Source organism: Nestor notabilis, unplaced genomic scaffold (assembly GCF_000696875.1).
Source record: "Nestor notabilis isolate BGI_N333 unplaced genomic scaffold, ASM69687v1 scaffold33672, whole genome shotgun sequence".
NCBI classification, from domain to species: Eukaryota; Metazoa; Chordata; class Aves; order Psittaciformes; family Psittacidae; genus Nestor; species Nestor notabilis.
The window spans coordinates 1-18,590 of record NW_009917742.1 but is presented as its reverse complement, the minus strand read 5'-3'; the positions used below and the strand labels follow the sequence as shown (position 1 = coordinate 18,590).

Here is an 18,590-nt window from a genome sequence, read left to right as displayed (position 1 = left end):
GGACAGGTTCTTTGTGTCAAATAGTAATATTTATGTACTTAGCAGAATGCATCTTGGCATATTACGGATTCCTTGAATTATAATGATGCACATCACACAACAGGAAACAGCAAAATATTTTAAGTATACGTTTGTTCAGGTAAGTATATGTCTACTATTTCGGCAAAGCACTAAATCATTACAGTTCTTAAATAAAGCTTTTTTATTTTGCTCTTTGGCACACAGCCTCAATAGAATATTGTCTTACATAAGTAACTACTGCTAATACACAGCAAGGATCTCCTTATACCTGTAGAAATAAAATAAACTGTAAGAGGTCAGAAACTTGTTCTTCCCCAGAAGGTGTGCTTTGCTTCCTGTCATACAAGATACTACTGTTCTACTGCTTTAGTCAAAAGCATTTCTTACCTAAAAATTGGATTCTTTAAATCAAGAGTGTTAGAAGATTTAATTCCTGTCTCGTCCACCATAGCCACAATGTGAATATCATAACTTTGTCTGCATCAGAAAGAGAAGCATAAAAAAAAGGAAATGGAACTAAAATAACTGTAGCATCCTGTGTGAAAAATACCAGTGTAGTTACTGTCTAAATAATCATCACCTAGTATAAGCAGCAAAGGAAATGTGTTTACAGTGGGATCAGTGCAATGGCATGATTATTTAATCATCTCTAAAGAAGTAAAATTCGCAAGATGCTTAAGTGATTTTAAAAGTTGGCATCTGGAAAACATAATTTTGACTGATAGTATTCAGTTTTCCCCTTCTCTGTCAGAAATACTGTAAGTTTCAACATTAGCAAGTACAGAGTATTATTTCATGATAAAAATATCTAACTGGCCAAATGCCATGAGGTTCACTCTTGTAATAGTTCTGGATTTCACCAGGAAGGACATTTTTCATCAGACTTTTTGCAACAAACTGAGTTTACACAGAAAAGTAAAGAGGACCAACTAAGCACCTGAGAGCATACCAGAATACTGAAGGTGAACAAAACTGGTCCTCCTTCATGAAACAGCAACCGTAGAGTTACACAGAGGTGCTATGTTGATCCTGAAAGCAGATTAGCTTTGTGGCAAGACTTGTTAGCTCAGTGCTAACACACAGTTATAGTGCTTCTCATTCTCGGTCTGGGAAGATCACTAGGTTAGGTTGTTCTGAGACACGCTCCACTTAGGTATTATGTATTGACATACTTATGTATGTTATGATGTGCATTATGTATTGACATACTTAAGCAGTGGTTATGTGACCACTTAGTGGCATACAGTGTTTTTTTTATATATTAAAATATGAATACATTTTATGTTTGAAAGACACATATCAAGATCTGTATTTATTTAGAGGTGTTTCTACAGAGAAGATTTTGAAATTTGACAAGTCCAAAATCAAGCATCTGTTGCGGATGTGATTAAGAGCCCTGGAAGTGACAGCTTTGATGTCACTGGAATCATCTGACTGGTGAGCATGTTTCCCCACCCCCCAAAAAAAGTCACCTTCCTTCACTGAGGAGGCTTTGTTTTCTGTTAAAACTTTACATACCCATAAGCAAATCAGACTGCAACTTGTGTGACCCAATCATTTAAGGAGTGTAGGGGTGGAGTTACCAAACATTTGGCTGACAAGAGGTTCATCAGAGAAGTCTGGGGAGGAAATACTCCCTTCGAAAAGCAGCCATCTTCATTAGCTTCAGTGAAAGGACAACAACACATGGAAAACACTATTCTTAAACAGGGGAGCGCATCCATAAGGACTTCCCCCCCCCCCTCCGAATTAAAAATGTAATGGATTTGGGATCAGCCCCGCTGCTCCCTGTCTTCTTGTCTTGATGAGAGACAAGGAACGTTGGGGCTTCAGGCAAACCACCAGGCTAGTTACCAAGACGTGGCCAGAACAAGACCATGCAAAATGTGTGGCCATTACCAGGACAAGATACGGAAAATGTCTGGACATGACCTGAGAAAACTGCATGTGCAAAAGATAGCAGAGTAGAAAGCTGACAAAAGCTGCAAGTACCATTGTGAAGGAAGGCAGGAGGTGACACATGGTTAAGGAGAAGGTATGTGAGAAAGTACCTCACAGTTAACTGGAGTGGAAAATTGAGACCTTGTGGTGAGCAGAGTCTCACAGTGTAAAGAGCGCCTACATAACAGTATCAGAGATACCATATAAATTGGTTATGGTACCAGAAATAACAAATGTGGGTACAAGCACACACGAAGTTAACTGGTATCTTTTGGTACCTCTAACAAGAACAGCCACACTAGAAAATCTGCTTGTGGAGCATTTACACTTACCGCTTATTGGCGACAAGTAAGACTTTCCCTGAGAGAGATTCCCCCTCTTTAACAAAGAGGGGTGTCTGAAGAAGGCAGCGTACTTGATACCAATGAGTGAGAGGTTCTGTCGGTGCAGTGGACAACCAAACAGTTACCCTAAAACAAATGAGAAAAACTGTCTAGACTTTCTCTCCTGTCTTCTCCTTTTGGAAACAACTTTAATTTGTTAGACCTTTATATATGTTATGCCTCAACTGATTATAATAAACTTTAAACTGCCTTCAAGTGAAGTGGCACAGTGATCCTACCCTATGTTGGGAAACCAATACATTATGCCTCCTTTTCTTCATTTATCTGTACTATGCCTGTCACCACCAGATCTGCATGCCTAAGCCAGTTACGGAGATTCAAAGAAGAGACACTTCATACTCCTGTTTTCTTTTCTTTCCACACTACCAGTATAAAGAATATTAATATTTCTCTCATCTTACTACAACAGACAATTTCAACAAATTATAGGAAATTAAGGTTTGTCCTGAATGTAGCAATGCGATTCTTTACAGTGGAAGTTTCATCCTTAAACAACACTCCAAGAAGGTCCTATACCTAGTTTTCACTTGCAAAATATATTTCAATAATATATTAAAAGAGGGCATAGGTGCAGAGAAAGGGATAACACGGGTAATACCATGAGCCCGATCCACTGAGAGTTCAAGTGCTAAGACAAAGAACTTACAGAGTTGCAGGAACATTAAAGAGCTGCTGATTAAGCAATTGACTACTCCAAAATGGAGGCCTTCTCAGTGGAGGATTTCAGTCAGTTCCTACAAGTCTGCAATTTTCTCTATTGTTATAACTGATGTGGAGCTTTTGGTTCCTTTTTTAAGATTAAAAATTTTACTAACAGCTGTTAAAGTATATACAAATGCACATATGTCCATTTTCTTTTAATGGATATATGATTCTGAATTCTTTGCAATCCTCATTTCAAAGATTAATAAAAGGCATTTATCGACACAAATAAATAGAAGTGCATTTTACAATATATTGAAAAAAAAAAATCACCCCATCTGAAACTAGATCAATTTAACTGGGAAATCAACAAATTTTATCTAACACCTAAATACAGATAGCTGAAATGTATGTGTTGAATACCTGAAGAGGTTTATCTAATTTTCACCCATTTACCACACCAGATGAATGCTCCATTTTGAAATAAATGCCTGGTGCTGCAGTGAAAGAATCACCCATCTAAGCCTGGTAGAATTTTGTCTGTTTTCATTTTGTTGGTTGGAACTTATAACCTGCTCTCCTTTTTGCCCACAAACAAGAGCAGCCCAACTGGGAAAATCCAGCTTATGTTCAAATGCTGCTGCTTTACTTGCAGTGTAAAACAGAAAGGTATATAATATTACAAAGAATCAGTACTGTGTGGAACAGTGTATTTGACCCTCAACAATTCTTGGATGTGGTCTACCACAGATTGTGTGCACCCTAATCAACACGGGAAGCACAATCACCACCATCTCATCATATTGTTAGCACTAGGTTATAACATTTCTTATTACCTCTACAAGGCATTATTTCTTTAATATGAAGGGATTACAAACAAGGTTAGCACTAGATAAAGGTCTAATTCTGGCACACTTCATATGAAAGGCACAATTTCCCCCCCTGTAGTTAGTATTTCATAGGAAGAAGAAAAAGTGCTTACAATGATCCTACAAATGCCACATCAAACCAGAATGCCAGGCCATGGATTAATCCAGACTGCGTCATTTGGAAAACAAAAGGGATTTCCACTCTGCAGGAGAAAAGACAATATGCTGCCAAAGTAACTTCCAAAAAGTACTGGAAATTCCACCAGAAACTTACCTTGTACTAATTTATATATTTCCATTCTTATGCATCAGTTTGTATCTCAATTTTCTGTGAATTTAAAAGGATATGTTCTTTTTTTCTGTATCAATAGAATTAACCAATAGCACTGACTCAGGTGTTAATATTTTGTGTGCCTTATTCAATAGTAGAATCAAATATGCTACTACACAAGTGTTAATGCATCATTTATGGCAACACTGCAGTCTGCTACAAATATAGGGGTTCAGTCCTTTCAGTGGAAAATTTCCAATTCCCAGTGAAGGACTTGGATTTAGTTTAAATACTATTTTGAAAGGAAAATGTTCCACTAAAAATTTGACAGACAGGACTACTACTAGAACCAGAAGGAAAAATTAAGCTGCTTGAGGAAGAGCTGGAATATTTTCCCTTCCAAAAGAACTATTCCTGGCTATGTAGTACAACCCAAATCTCATCCAATCTTGTTGAAATATATAATAAAATTAGCATTCAGGTAACAACATGTTAGTTCTGAGAACCACTGAAGGAAGCCAACACTAGGCAGCTGAAACTGGAAAGCAATTCTTTAGTTGTTTCTACCATATTAGAGCAATTCTTCTCTCACTAGACCATGTCATTTATACAGTTAGCTCTGAGTCATGTTGAAACAAGGGTTCAGAATTTCAAGGATGGCCTGTGATATTTCCCCCTTATAACAGTATATTGCAAGGACTTGAAGTACCCCCTCTATTTCTCCTAGATGGTACATTTTATTTCACAGGTGTACTGAGAGGGAGGCTTCTCTGCTGTCATTCAGGGACACAAGGAATGTGGACTTGTTTACAGAAAAGATTTGCCAACTAAAGATTTGAAGGAGCTCTGGAGGGAAGTAAAGAAGTACAGCTGATTCCTGTTAGACTGGAAAATAGTGGGTTTTGCTTTTTTTTTTTAAGAGAGATACAAAATTGTTCAGCAAGGCATCTTATGATGACATCATTTGGCAGGCTCTTTGAGGATGTCTACACAGAAAGCCAAAAGTTGCCTTGTAACTATATTTAAATGTGCCCCAACATAAAATGCTAACAAGTAAACGCTGTCCTCCAGAGCCCATTTTATACCTTTCAGAAGAAAAATTTTGTGAACGAAATTCTGGTGTTTTACAGGCTCACCAACAGGCTTCTCTGCTAATCCTAGACAAAATCATTATGCAGACGAATGCACTGGTCCATTACAAGTGGTGTACTAATCATTCTGGCATGCCACCTTCCCTCCACCACGTCCACCATCAAAGCTTCCTCTGTTTCTGAGCATCAGTGACCAACAGCCAGTTACAAAAATGAAAGATTAAGAGTGAGCTTCTGGTATCTGCTGACCTATGCAAATCTTCCTCAGCAGCTTCCAGGAAGTTAACGGTGTACTTCACTGTCTGGGCCATCAGAATTCTCATGTCAAAAGTATCCTATGTGGGTTAAAAAAAACCAAAAATGTTGCAAATGTTACCATTCTGTCTTGTCAACATATAAACTTGTTTTCTGTTAAAAAAAAAAAAAAAGGAGGGGAAAAAGAAAGATAAAAATCATCCTTCACCCTAAGGAACTTATTTGAAATGTTTCCATTTTTTAGCATCCCTTAGAATACTGTTAGATTTTGCAATATTGTCAGGATTTAATGTATCTGATAGCTCACATACCTATCAAAGACAGTTTTATTCAATCTAGAAACAATAAAATTCTTTCAGAAATTGATCACTTGTTACAAAATAGGTGGGTTTATTTTGTTATTCTTTTAACTTACACACATTTTAATATGCTTTCTGCACTGCACAGTTAAGTAAGATGAACTAAGAGCTGAACTAAGTATGGAAATACTTGCAAATTGAATTAAGTGTAGGAAGCAAATTTATTTAATACACATTGTCCTCCAGCAAAAAGTTAGGAGTCACTCAGCAAATGAAAACTTTTCTCTTGAGTTTTCTTTCTTTAATCACGTGTACTAATCCTAATCTGTCACTATTCACAAGCTCTTTCTTAAGTAAAGCAAACTTAATATAAAGGCTTCTACCACATCTCCCCCAGTGAACCCATCTAAGAACTAAAATCTAGCCACAGAGTAAGCCAGGAAATATGTGATTTTTTAAAAGCAATTCAATTTAATGTGGCTTTTATTGGGCACTGCATTTCTGATATTCAAGGCAGGAAGAATCTCAGCTGAGAAATAAAAGCCAAATAGGTACTTCATATAGGACGCAAGTATGTGCCACAGTCCTATGTATTACTCCATTCTTGCCTTAGTTTGACTGACAGCCAGAGAGCCAGTGCTGAGAATGACCATGATCTGGTCAAAGGTATGGCTGATATTTATGAAGACAAATCAGTTTTCTCTTATCCATTTTGAGTACCAAGAGCAGTCAAGTGCAAAAGGTCACATCAGTAGTCTAATGGTCTTTCCAGATTTCTGGGCAGGTTATAGGGCCTCCATGTGACAGCAGCTACACTGCTATCACTACTTAAACTAGTTAGCCTAATGCTAGCCTAGACATGCTAGCTAGATATGTTGCAGTCAAATTTCTGAGAGTGAACCTTTTTATGGCACCTACACTGAAGCATTATGCTGGGGTAGGAGTGGATTTTAAAGGTTTTTCCCCAGAGAGGTGAGGATTTGTCTCTCATTCTTTCTACCTAGCTACCACCTAGACTTTTACTAAAAAGAAGGAGAAGGGCAGGTTCTAGATCCATAGAGATTCAATCTAGCACCATCAAATATGTAGAGATGAACACATTAATATGTAAATATTAAATATTAGATATTTAAAACGGAACTATTTACATTTAATTATTTATTTTTAGTAATATGCAATTAATCTTTATATTAATAATGTAAAATGAATGAATGCATTTAAATTTAATTATTATTTAAGATTTAAAATTTAAAATGTTAAATATTAGATATTTGCATATTAAATATGTAAAAATCCAATAAAGTATGGGTATTTACATATTTAAGGAAAGGTTGTTTCATAATACTGAAACCTGTTTGCTTGGCTGCATTCTCTTTTCCTTTAATTTGTGGATCAGAGATGGGAAGGGAAAAATCATGGTCAAGTCACTTGTTTAAGAGACTGGAAACACCGAGGGAAGTTAGTTGCATGTTAGGAAGACAATTGTTCACATGCTGTAGCTTCCCAATATGTGCAAAACTCTAGACATTTGTTACAACAGCAAAACCAGGAATATTACATACAGTAGTTAACCTTTGACAGCAGCTCTCGTCACACGTGCATGTTCCTGGCTGTCGACTCAGAGCCACAGAGCTCTGTCAAACAAGGAGGCTATTGTATCTATCTGTAGGATTTAGTGGAGGGGACTAGATAGGGAGAGGGCAAACCACAAAAAAGAACCCCCAGACATACAAACTTACCACAATAGGTTGTCGGAAATACTCATCCACAGCTGCAGTGCGCAGGCTAGATAGATTGACCCCATAAAAGCATTCTTGGTACCTAGAAACAGTAACACACGCAATGTTTAGGGAAAAATGCTTTTTCTGGGTTCCAACCAGAGCCAGCAGAGTAACTGCAAATGGCAGGTGAAGTCTGGTGAAGCCTCTTTCCTTTTTCCTGTCTGCCAAGAGGCCAAATTGCAGCCCTTCTTAGCTTACCTTCCATACAGACATCCTATACAGCACTGAGGTGACATGATCCCATCAAATGGATATACGGAGACATTTCACAGTATGCTTCTGAAAGAATCCACACAGCAAGCAGAGAATAGGGATCAGGGCTAAGGCACTTTAAAGCTACTTCTGTAATCTTGAGCTATTCCAGAATCGGGAGTGGACCTTGTATAAATCAAAATAATGATAAGGACACCCTTTTTGTTGAGGAAAATAAATCCTATACTAACAGAACAGGGAAAAAAATAGCATTTTTATCTTATTAATGTATGAAAATGTGCATTCAATGTATATTCAGACTATTTCCAGTATGAAATTTGAAATGAAAATACACATGCTTGCAATAAACTTCCTCCTGTGTATAACCCTCTTACCATCTAATTGAAAAGTCTAATAGGTATCTTTATTTCCAGACAACATAAACAAAAGGGCATGGAAAGGGGAAACATAAGGAAACTCTACTCATTGTGATGGAAGTGTCGTCTAGATGCAAAACCATGGTCAAGCCTTCCAAGTCTTCCAAGTGCAAGAAGCACTTAAAAAGGAAAACTTTAAACACTTGTCCTCATTGTTACAATATCATACAACTCCTAAACTATCGTAAATTTTTCTGAAGTGTATGAGTTAGTCTAAACCAATCTGGCAATATCTCTTCAATGCTAGTAAATTCTGCATTAGTAGTTCTGTGCTAATTGCATAAAGGGAAGATGCCCAGGTGACTGTATGCCTTAAAGATATCTTTAAGGAAAGAACTCAAGTAAGCACAACAGAGGAAATCAGCTCACACCAATAACTGTAAGTGATCTTTTACCCTTTTCCATATGTTTGCTGTACTGCATAATTGAGTTGCTTATTTATCACTGAAGAGAAACATAGACAAAATGCACACTATTTTTAACAACTTACTGCATATATTTATGCTTTGTATCTTTCTGTCTTTGAAGAGTTCCACCAAGAAAGAGGGCAGTCTGCTTTTCTATGGTAGACTGTACATTATCACACTTCTGGGAATGATAACTGGTAAATACAAACTAATAAGCAACTAATTGGCAACAGTAAGCCAATCTATAGGCATCAAGAGAAACATAACATACTTACACAGTCTCACAACTACTATTACTGTATAGCTACAAGGCAATAATTCTAAATGTATGAGAAACAAGTAGCCCTTACTTTGTATAGTAAACAGGCTATGCTAACTGCTGCATCTAATGTTAGAACACAGCATGATTTTTGGATTTTGAAGGTTTTTAAAGTCATGGTGTCTTTACCATATTAAAGTTCAAATTGAGAATCTAGATAGTTCTTTCAGTCCTTTGCTCAAGTGCTATCATCCAACTGGATTTAAAACCATATCCAATCTCTAAGACACATGATACATGTGTAGCTATATAGGTAAGGATTTATTACGCTCAAAACACATCTTCTGTTCCAAGTAACAAAACTGGATAATGAATAAAAGCTGTTTCTTGAGGCCTGGAATTTGAAGCTGAGGACATCACAAGCTGTCACCAACTAGTTCCTGACAGTTTACTGCAAACACCCAAGAAAGCTCTGAGAAAGTGCTTTGTCTGAAATAGGACTTTTATAGCTCTGGATCTATCAGCGTATCCAGACCGTTTAGTGTTATGAATGTGAATGCCCTAGAGTGGTGCAGTTACAGAACAACTTGCACTCTCACTCAGAACATTGTGATTCCATATTTGGTTGAAGACATTAGAAGCACTAATTTGTTGGTCTTTAAAGCACTTAGTAACTTCAAGGATATGTAACCTTCTTGTACTATCAATGACTCAGGCATGCATCCATACAAAACTACAACTATGTGGACTGATTGGGGGACTGATAGGAGGACTGATACTATAGCCCTCTGCTCAGGAGACATGTCATGTACATAAGCAAAAGTAACAGGATCTTGTGGAAGACCAGAATGACAGTTGAGATGCAAAAACTTATCACAATTTACTTCTACCTTTTTTTTTTTTTTTCATTTTCTTAATGCAGACAAGTACTGTCGCATTTTTTGGTGATTGTAAACATACAATGCAAACATTTCATAGCTGGCTCAACTACACAATGAGACAAAAGAGTACAAACTGGCTGTATAAAGTAACATTGCCAGCAAAGGATTCAGCGTGTAAATCACTCAAATTTCTCAGTCCTTTAATCACTATAGAAATAGTGAGATTTTGTCATAGCTCTACTTCAGAGATAGCCAGAAGAAACTTTCTAAATATAAGCAGTTACACCATAACCTGGTGCCCAGGACGTCTGGCCATGGAAGAAAACTGTCTTCAATCTAAGAAACCAACAAATAGGTTGACGAAGACCACTTTATGTTCATATTAATTCCACATCACAAGCTGAAAGAACAGTTGAAAGACTGCAGTTACAGTCTTTCAGAACATTTAAAAATAATTAACCCTGGAGTTCCACAGCACCTTTTATACAAAACCTTTAAATAATAATCTATAAAATAACTGATATGTATCACATGAAGAACTGGAGAAGTTTACATTCAGCCCTTTGCTGAAATGGAATCATCTCAATTTCTTCTCATTAGAATATCGCTGTAACTGCTTCCTCCTATGTAGAGCACAGCAACAGCTCAACAGTGGATAGTAGCAGTAGAACACTCCAAGGCAAAAGGAGTACAACTTCTAGTTAAAGCTGCATGAAAAAATTAGATGGACAGAAAATAACTATCAAGTTGGAATTTGTTCAGGACTTGGGAATTAATACTTATTCTATGTGAAAACTGCCACGGAATTTTTCATGTGCTTATGCACCTGGGACTTCAGGGAATGATTACCATCTGTAGCATAACACACTTTGGTATAGCAAAGGAAACACTAGCACCTGATTCACATTAATCTTTCAAAACAAGACCAAATCAGCTGTAGCCCTCCTCAGAGATCCTTCAGACTTGCACAATAAACAGTATGACTTTAGGCCAGAGCAACAGTGAACACAGAAAACATAAAAGCATTCTGTTTCAATGTTGACAAATAGTTTATACTTAATCAAAGAACTGATTTAATTTTTAAGCTCTACTGAATATTTCATAAAAAGAAAATAAGAAATAGTCATTACCAAAAATTGGCTCTGGAGAAATGTTCCATGTACAGCTGCTCATCAGAAAAAGGAGCCAAATGAATGTCACCGAATGTTGGGAACATCATTCCTGGTACACAGAAGACAACATAAAGCAGAAAGCCAAGTGTTCAAGAAGCGTTTGGACAATGCGTTTAAACAAATGGTTGAATGTTAAGGTTGCTCTGTGTGAAGTAAGGATTTGGACTTGCTGATCCTTCCAACTCAGGATATTCTGTAATTGTATAGTCCCACAGACATCTCTACAGAGATGTCTTAAGTAGCAGGAGCCACTAGTTCAGAAGAAGCAGTTTTCATACACTTCAGATACCTTAACAGTTAGTTTTATTAATATATGGCTTATTGAAATATGAATATGATAAAGCACTTAGTAAAAAACCTAATCTAGAACAACGTATAGAAGAGAACTCCAAAGCTATTTCCACTGTGAAACAGCAAGAAGTCACAGCATGGTACAATAGCAATGGTGGCTGCATCATTCTGTTAATTCCCCTGCCCTGGGCCCCCTAGATGGTGGTGGTAAAGCTAGAATGAGTGTATAAAACCAGACAATCCTGGACTACCAATTCAAGTATTTTTTAATTTTTTTCGGAAGCTTTTTATTTTCTTTTCTCTATGCAGGATATAACTGCCGTGACACACTCACCACGTGTCTTCAACCATTTTTTGGAATGGAGGTAACTTTCCAGCATCCGTTCATTGAACAGCATATAACCCATCGGTTCAGAAATTACCACATCAACATTCTCAGGCAGGGAGACCTCCTCAATTTTTCCAGACAGAACTATAATCTTGTCAGAAAGGTTGTTGCTTCTCACCAACAGCTGGAGGAAAAACAAAAGCACCCAGCAAGTTTTGACTCCTTTGATCAGCAGAATTTTATCAGAGATCTAGCATTAAACCCCTTATAGCATAAACCAATTACCTCAGTCTGTTAATCAGAATAAAATAGAAGTAAAATCATAGAATCACAGAATAGTTAGGGTTGGAAAGGACCTCACGATCATCTAGTTCCAACCCCCCTGCCATGAGCAGGGACACCACACACTAAACTATGTCACACAATGCTCTGTCCAGCCTGGCCTTGAACACCTCCAGGGTTGGAGCATTCACAACTTCCGTGGGCAACCTATTCCAGTGCCTCACCACCCTCACTGTGAAGAACTTCTTCCTTATATCTAATCTAAACTTCCCCTGTTTAAGTTTGAAGCCATTACCCCTTGTCCTACCACTACAGTCCCTAATGAAGAGTCCCTCCCCAGCATCCTTGTAGGCCCCCTTCAGATACTGGAAGGCTGCTATGAGGTCTCCACGCAGCCTTCTCTTTTCCAGGCTGAACAGCCCCAACTTCCTCAGCCTGTCTTCATACGGGAAGTGCTCCAGTCCTCTTATCATCCTCATGGCCTCATCTGGACTTGCTCCAACAGCTCCACGTCCTTTTTATGTTGAGGACACCAGAACTGGACACAATACTCCAAGTGAGGACTCACAAGAGCAGAGTAGAGGGGCAAGATCACTTCCTTTGACCTGCTGGTCACGCTTCTTTTGATACAGGCCAGGATATGGTTGGCTTTCTGGGCTGCAGGCGCACACTGCCTGCTCATGTCAAGTTTCTCATCAACCAACACCCCCGAGTCCTTCTCCGCAGGGCTGCTTTTTTTATTTTTCATTGCTGCGCCAAAATTTCTAAGACTGGGGCTCACTGGAGCAAACTCAAAGAAATACACTGTGTGGAATCAGCAAGTGACAGTACAAGTACTGTTGTCCTGTAAGAGATTACAGAAATCGGTATCTGCAAGAAAAAAACTACCTACCAGGAAAAGGTGTGTATTTTAAGTCAGTACAAAAGATTACAAAGAAAGGGTCTTCACAAGTCTCTAAAGTTTTAGAAATACTGTTCTTGAGTAAGTTCCATAGTTGTGAAAGGATAAAGAAACTCTGGAGCTGAAAAGTTTTCAGTGAGTATTTTCTAAGCATAAATGGAGCATAGCACTATATTCACAGGAATGCATTTGAATGGGCTAGTACTTACAGCTGGGATACTGGAGATATACTCACTTCCATGGGCATAGTGAACCTTGGGGAAAAATGTTTAATGAATAGCAGAAATGGACCTAAAATTTTATGTTTGATACAGCAAGTTAATTCTAAGAAAAAGAACAACCTTTTCAAAGCCTCTATATATCTACACATAGATGCATATCCTATTTAGCTGTACTGTACTCAGACATATGGGGAAGTATCTAAACCTCTTGCTTTTAAATCATAGCAGAATCTGGGTTCTTCTGGCACAAACATATAAAGAAACTATTATTTCACATTAATCTGAGGTGTCTGCTGGGAGATCCTATAAGGTGAAGCATCCTTTGCAGCAGCACAGTAGGAGATTCATACTGATGTCCAGAGATACCAGGAAAAACAAGTATACACAATCCAGTAAGTAATAAGAAACTCCTTCAGAGTTGTACTTGTATTGATGTAATTGTAACATCAATATAAGTACATATAATTACTTCAGCAAACCTTTTTCAAAACAGTCTGGGCCTTCGGTAATAGTGATGCTACTTTCCACTCATTCCAACTAGAGAAAGACTAATGTCGTTATTAGTTAATTCATTAATACATGAATATGCGAAAGCAGTTAGTTAGCAAAAAAATCAACTCAGAACAACATATAGAAGAGACCAGAATACTTCATCAAGTCTTAACAATTTTATGGTCCTATATCAAATATCTGAATTACTTAGCTTCCTTCAAATGGAGTTAAATGCTAGCTATTAAATAACTTCTTCACATTCACCAGTGGAATTTTAACACCTTCTTGGCTTATAGTAAACCTAGTAAGTATAACATCTGTGTGAAGGATTTGCGTTAAAGCTTGAGTGAATGATATAGTTGATGATTTCCAGCCATAACTTGCTAATATAAACTACATGTTAATATGACAATAAAACTACTAAACAAAACAAATATCATTGTACCCTAGCATGCTATCAATTAAGTAAATAACACTGCTGCCTCTTTTACCAACAGTGTTTGTATCCATTTCTAATAACAGGTTGACAGAATTTATTTTAAAAGTTCTTTAGACCAGAGACCATGTGAGCAGACACATGATGTAAGTTTCATTTTGGAAATTAAATTACTGTTTTGCTGACAGATGAACTCCAAATCTAAAAATAAATAACTCAAATAACAGCTCTGCGGCAGCATGGACATAAAAAGGAGAGAAGTCTAAGTCATTTCAGACCCTCACAGGCTATGGTAGATAACTCACATGTTGCTAGAGGGCAGCAGAACATTACAATATCTCATGCACTGGAGATGATAATATTATGAAAATTTTACTGGGAATAATAGCATGGAGACAGATAGAAATTGCTATTCTGTATTATTATTATTATAATTATTACACAACTTAAAAAAATTATCAATGTTTACTTGTTTTCCTACCTTTAGATACAGCAAAAATAAAACCCAAAAAAACCACTGTCAGTACTAATCCTCTCCTCTGGAGTGTAGCTATGACTTCAGAAAGCTGAAGTTCCATGTGCTTTTGTCATTCTGAAGCTTAACTGAGACAGAAACTGTATGTCCGAAAGGAAGTTAGCTGATGCCAGTTTTAGCCAGAGCCTCAGTGAACAGAAACCTGTGCTTATTCACACAAAATTTGTGCCCCACCAATATGCTCTGATAGTGATCTGAAAAATCAAGGCAATTCTACATCTGCCAAAATCTCAGACTGTGTACGAAGATTGTCAGGAAGCCAAGAATGCCAGTTGAAGCAAGTATTTCACATGCATTAGGACATTGATTTATTTCAGGGAGAAGACCACTTGTCTTATGGCAGCTATTTTTTTTGTCATTATTACAGCTGAGTTAGCTAACAGTTCATATCTAGTTGGTTTGGTGGCAATGAAAAGCTAGTTTTGAAAATTTCAAAAGTTTAATTTTTTTTAAATATTTTTTAAACTCAGAGATCATTTTTCTGAAACTGAAATTTACCATGCATTGACGAACTCTGGTTAGTGGCTCATTATCACATTAAGAAAAGCAATAATCAATTAATTGATATTAAATATTGGAGAGCTAGTCTTCCACAAATTCTACGTATCTCTTTTGTACAAAAGAAAGATTCTAGATTCCACAGAAGTAACAGAAATAATAATAATAACGCAAGTGTATTATACCAAACGCACATAGAATACTGTTAACTTCTACTTCCAGGCAATATTAGTGCAAACCTGAAATTAAAAAATAATCATATAAATAAACAAATAAATAAATAAATCACTTCAGGAAGGCTATAAGTTAACAGCTATAAATTAACTTTTGTCCCAGCCACCTCTGTCTTGTTTGAACTGACCTTACTCTTGACAGGATTACTGAGTTAATTCACCCTCTGCAGCTCCTTCAAAAATGGAGTGTTTTAAATACAGCACATTATTTCTGCCATCACCAATATGACTTTGCTGCTCAGGCAGGTATTTTGTCCGTGCCATTTAAAATATATGCCTTAAACAAACTGTTTCTTCATCTTTTATGCTGAAACCAACCTGTATCTTCATCTGACAGCTTGCTGTTTTTACTAATTTAGTATTAGCACTTTTTGTGCCTTTTTAAAAAATATTATTGCAAATGCAGAACAAACAATAAAGAGCGATGGCAGTATGGCTTTTAGACTCAGTGCTTTTGGAAATCAATAGCAAATCTGTGGCAAAAGGAGAGGAGGTATATCTGAGTGGGTGTGTTGGCAATATTTTCACCTCCACACAGTATTTCATGAATTCCTGCAATCACCCAGTTATGGTCAGCATAATGTGTTTGAACAAAAGGAGTAGTTTCAATATTTCATACCTTTTGTGAAAGTTAAAAAAAAAAAAAAAAAATCCACCCAGCATCTTATGATTTTGTCAGTGACTGAAAGGGGTGTGTTATTTTCAAGAGCCACATTCTCTCATTATTCTCCTGAATTCCAGAACACTGAAAGCAGGCTCATTATAAAATACTTCTTCCTTATATCTTGTATCAATCTACCCTCCTTTCATTTTTAGTGTTCATTATCACCATACCATATAAACCCCACCACACAGCATCTGATATACCAGGTAAGCCAAACAACTTACCACGTAATTAAATACAGTTAAAGTTTTTAGATCTAAATAACAGAAAACAGTAACAGGTGCAGATTTGTTTACTTCACAGAAGATAGTAAAGTGCCCACAAATATCACCTAAACACTACATAGCAAATAACTGCAAACATTATGGTGCTTGAGACAGAATCTTTGCAAGAGTACTCTGAGTGCACACAAAATGCCTCTCTAAATTCCTGTATCTTGCAGGCAAACTGAATCCACTCATACATGAGCACCCCCACAGGAGTCATAACACAGTCCACTCAAGGTTAATTGTCTTTCATTAAATTAATTTTCTTGTTTGGCTATTGCAACAGATTAAATAGCAGCCTTAGATGTAACAAATCTCATATCAAGACAGACAGTGAAGGATTTCACCAGAAGTCATTATTTTTACTTTTAATGATCCCATCGCTAGCTGACCTACGCAATACAGTCAGATTTTCCTCATGCACAGTAGCTCGCTCTTTCTGTTTATCCAAGTGTTCCACGTAGATTTTTTTTTTCCAGTCTGTTAACGTTAATGTTTCCCCTTGGTCCTAGATAGGCTGCTTGGAATCACATTTCCTATTTAGACAAAATAGCTACCAGCACCAGCCATTTTCAGCTTTCTTCTTTTGCTCTCCACTATTTTTTGGGCAAAGGATTTACTGCAGTAGTGAAATCAGCAGATTTAGATTGCTTTCATCTCACTTCATGCACATACTGCTGAAGAGCGCTTGCTCACTATTACAACCTGGTTTGTTAGGCAAGATGTGTTTCAAATGTCTTCCGCTACCATGGAATGCATGTGGCAGGAGCCACCTGCCAACAGCTGTATCTCCAAAACAAGGATTCACAGAGCAGAAGAAAAACTGGTGCAGAAGCATGATAAAGGTACACAGGGTTTCTCTCTCCTCTGCTGAAGTTTTTGAAACACGAAAAAAAGACAGCAGGTAAGCCTTGGGTACATGAATACTAGAGAGAAAAGCGACCCCAATACTACACAGAACACAGTGATGCAGACATGAGATATTCTCCATCGAATACTTAAAATAAATGAGTGCAAAGCAACAGCCAGGATGTTTCCTAATACAGCAGATGGTATGACTTTTCCCTCCAACAGACTTTTCAGATACTCTAGTATTGCACATATTTATGCAGGACACAGTTTCCAACACAGTTTTCAACAGTGATTTCAGGTAACTGCATTGTAGTGCAAAATTTTTGATCTTGTTCTTTCAAAATAAATTTCCAAGTGTGAAGAGGAATTTACTGTAAACCAAACAAATCTATCAGTAAAAAGTATTACAGCATTAATTTGTATAATTTCCCTTCAGTCAGTAGTTCATTGCATTGGTTTCAAGTGTTCTGTATTAAAATAGGAAAAAGAAAAAGAACAAGATTTGTTAATCTCACATTCAATATTATTACACATATCTGAAACAGATTAGCTATAATAAATCCATACAGAAATGAGAATAAATGGATGGAAAGTAAAGGTTTTCTCATAATCCAGATACTTGATAAACCACACTAATGAAATCCTACTGTGGAATATTAAAAGATGATAAATAGTATACCTAAGGCTAACCATCTTTATACTGAATAAACTTAAATTCTGTCCTGGGTTCAGCTACAGCAGTCATTTTTTCTCCTTCTTAGTAGCTGGTGCAGTGCTGTGTTTTTGACTTTCAGTCTGGGAACAGTGCTGATAACACCGATGTTTTTAGTTGTTGCTCAGTAATGTTTACTCTGACCAAGGACTTTCTCAGTCTCATGCTTTGCCAGAGAGGAGGGGAAGCCAGGAGGAAGCAGAGACAGGACACCTGACCCAAACTGGCCAAAGGGGTATTCCATACCACAGCACGTCATGCCCAGTATAGAAACTGGGGGGAGTTACCCGGAAGGCCCAGATCGCTGCTCGGGTCGGGCTGGGTATCGGTCGGCGGGTGGTGAGCGGTTGTGTCCTTTTCCCTTGTTATTCCTCTTATCATTATTATTGGTAGCAGTAGTGGTTTGTATTATACCTTAGTTACTGGAGAGCTGTTATCTCAACTCGTGGGAGTTACATTCCTTCGATTCTCCTCCCCATCCCTCCGGGAGCGGGGGGAGGAAGGAAAAGGGGGGGAGTGAGCGAGCGGCTGCGTGGTTCCAAGTTGCCGGCTGGGCTTGAACCACGACAATTCTCAAAACATATTATGTGTTACTAGATCAGCTGATCTGCAAAATTAATAACAATAATGCTCACACTTCATCTAAATAAGCACAGGCTGTGAGAAAAAATTTGGAGAATTTTGCTGTTGCTAATACTTAGGATTAACACTTTTTAGGAAGTGAACTTATCTTAAGGCATTTAGTTACCAATACCACTTTGAGTGCTTAAATTTATTTTAATCGTATTAGAATGCTTAGTAAATACAATGCCTGAAAAATTCCATTTAAAAATAAGTTCATTCTTTGAACACATCTTTTTTAAACACTAAGAACACAGTTCTGTAAGAAGGTTGAAAGACCCAATTGATCAAACTTTTGAGTTTGATCACACGACCTCCTTGTCTCTAAATTGGAGA

General features: G+C 37.3%; 1 protein-coding gene across 1 annotated transcript; it reads right to left on the bottom strand.

Annotated features, from left to right (window-relative positions):
• Positions 1-404: 404 nt before the first annotated feature.
• Positions 405-11,725, bottom strand: CARM1 (coactivator-associated arginine methyltransferase 1; the record flags this gene model as incomplete). The annotated part of the gene is made up of 7 exons (XM_010009377.1): positions 405-498; positions 2,295-2,432; positions 3,991-4,080; positions 5,489-5,574; positions 7,533-7,614; positions 10,881-10,971; positions 11,548-11,725. Coding segments are annotated over 7 exons (759 nt in total), but the record flags the coding sequence as incomplete, so codon positions are not given.
• Positions 11,726-18,590: the final 6,865 nt, after the last annotated feature.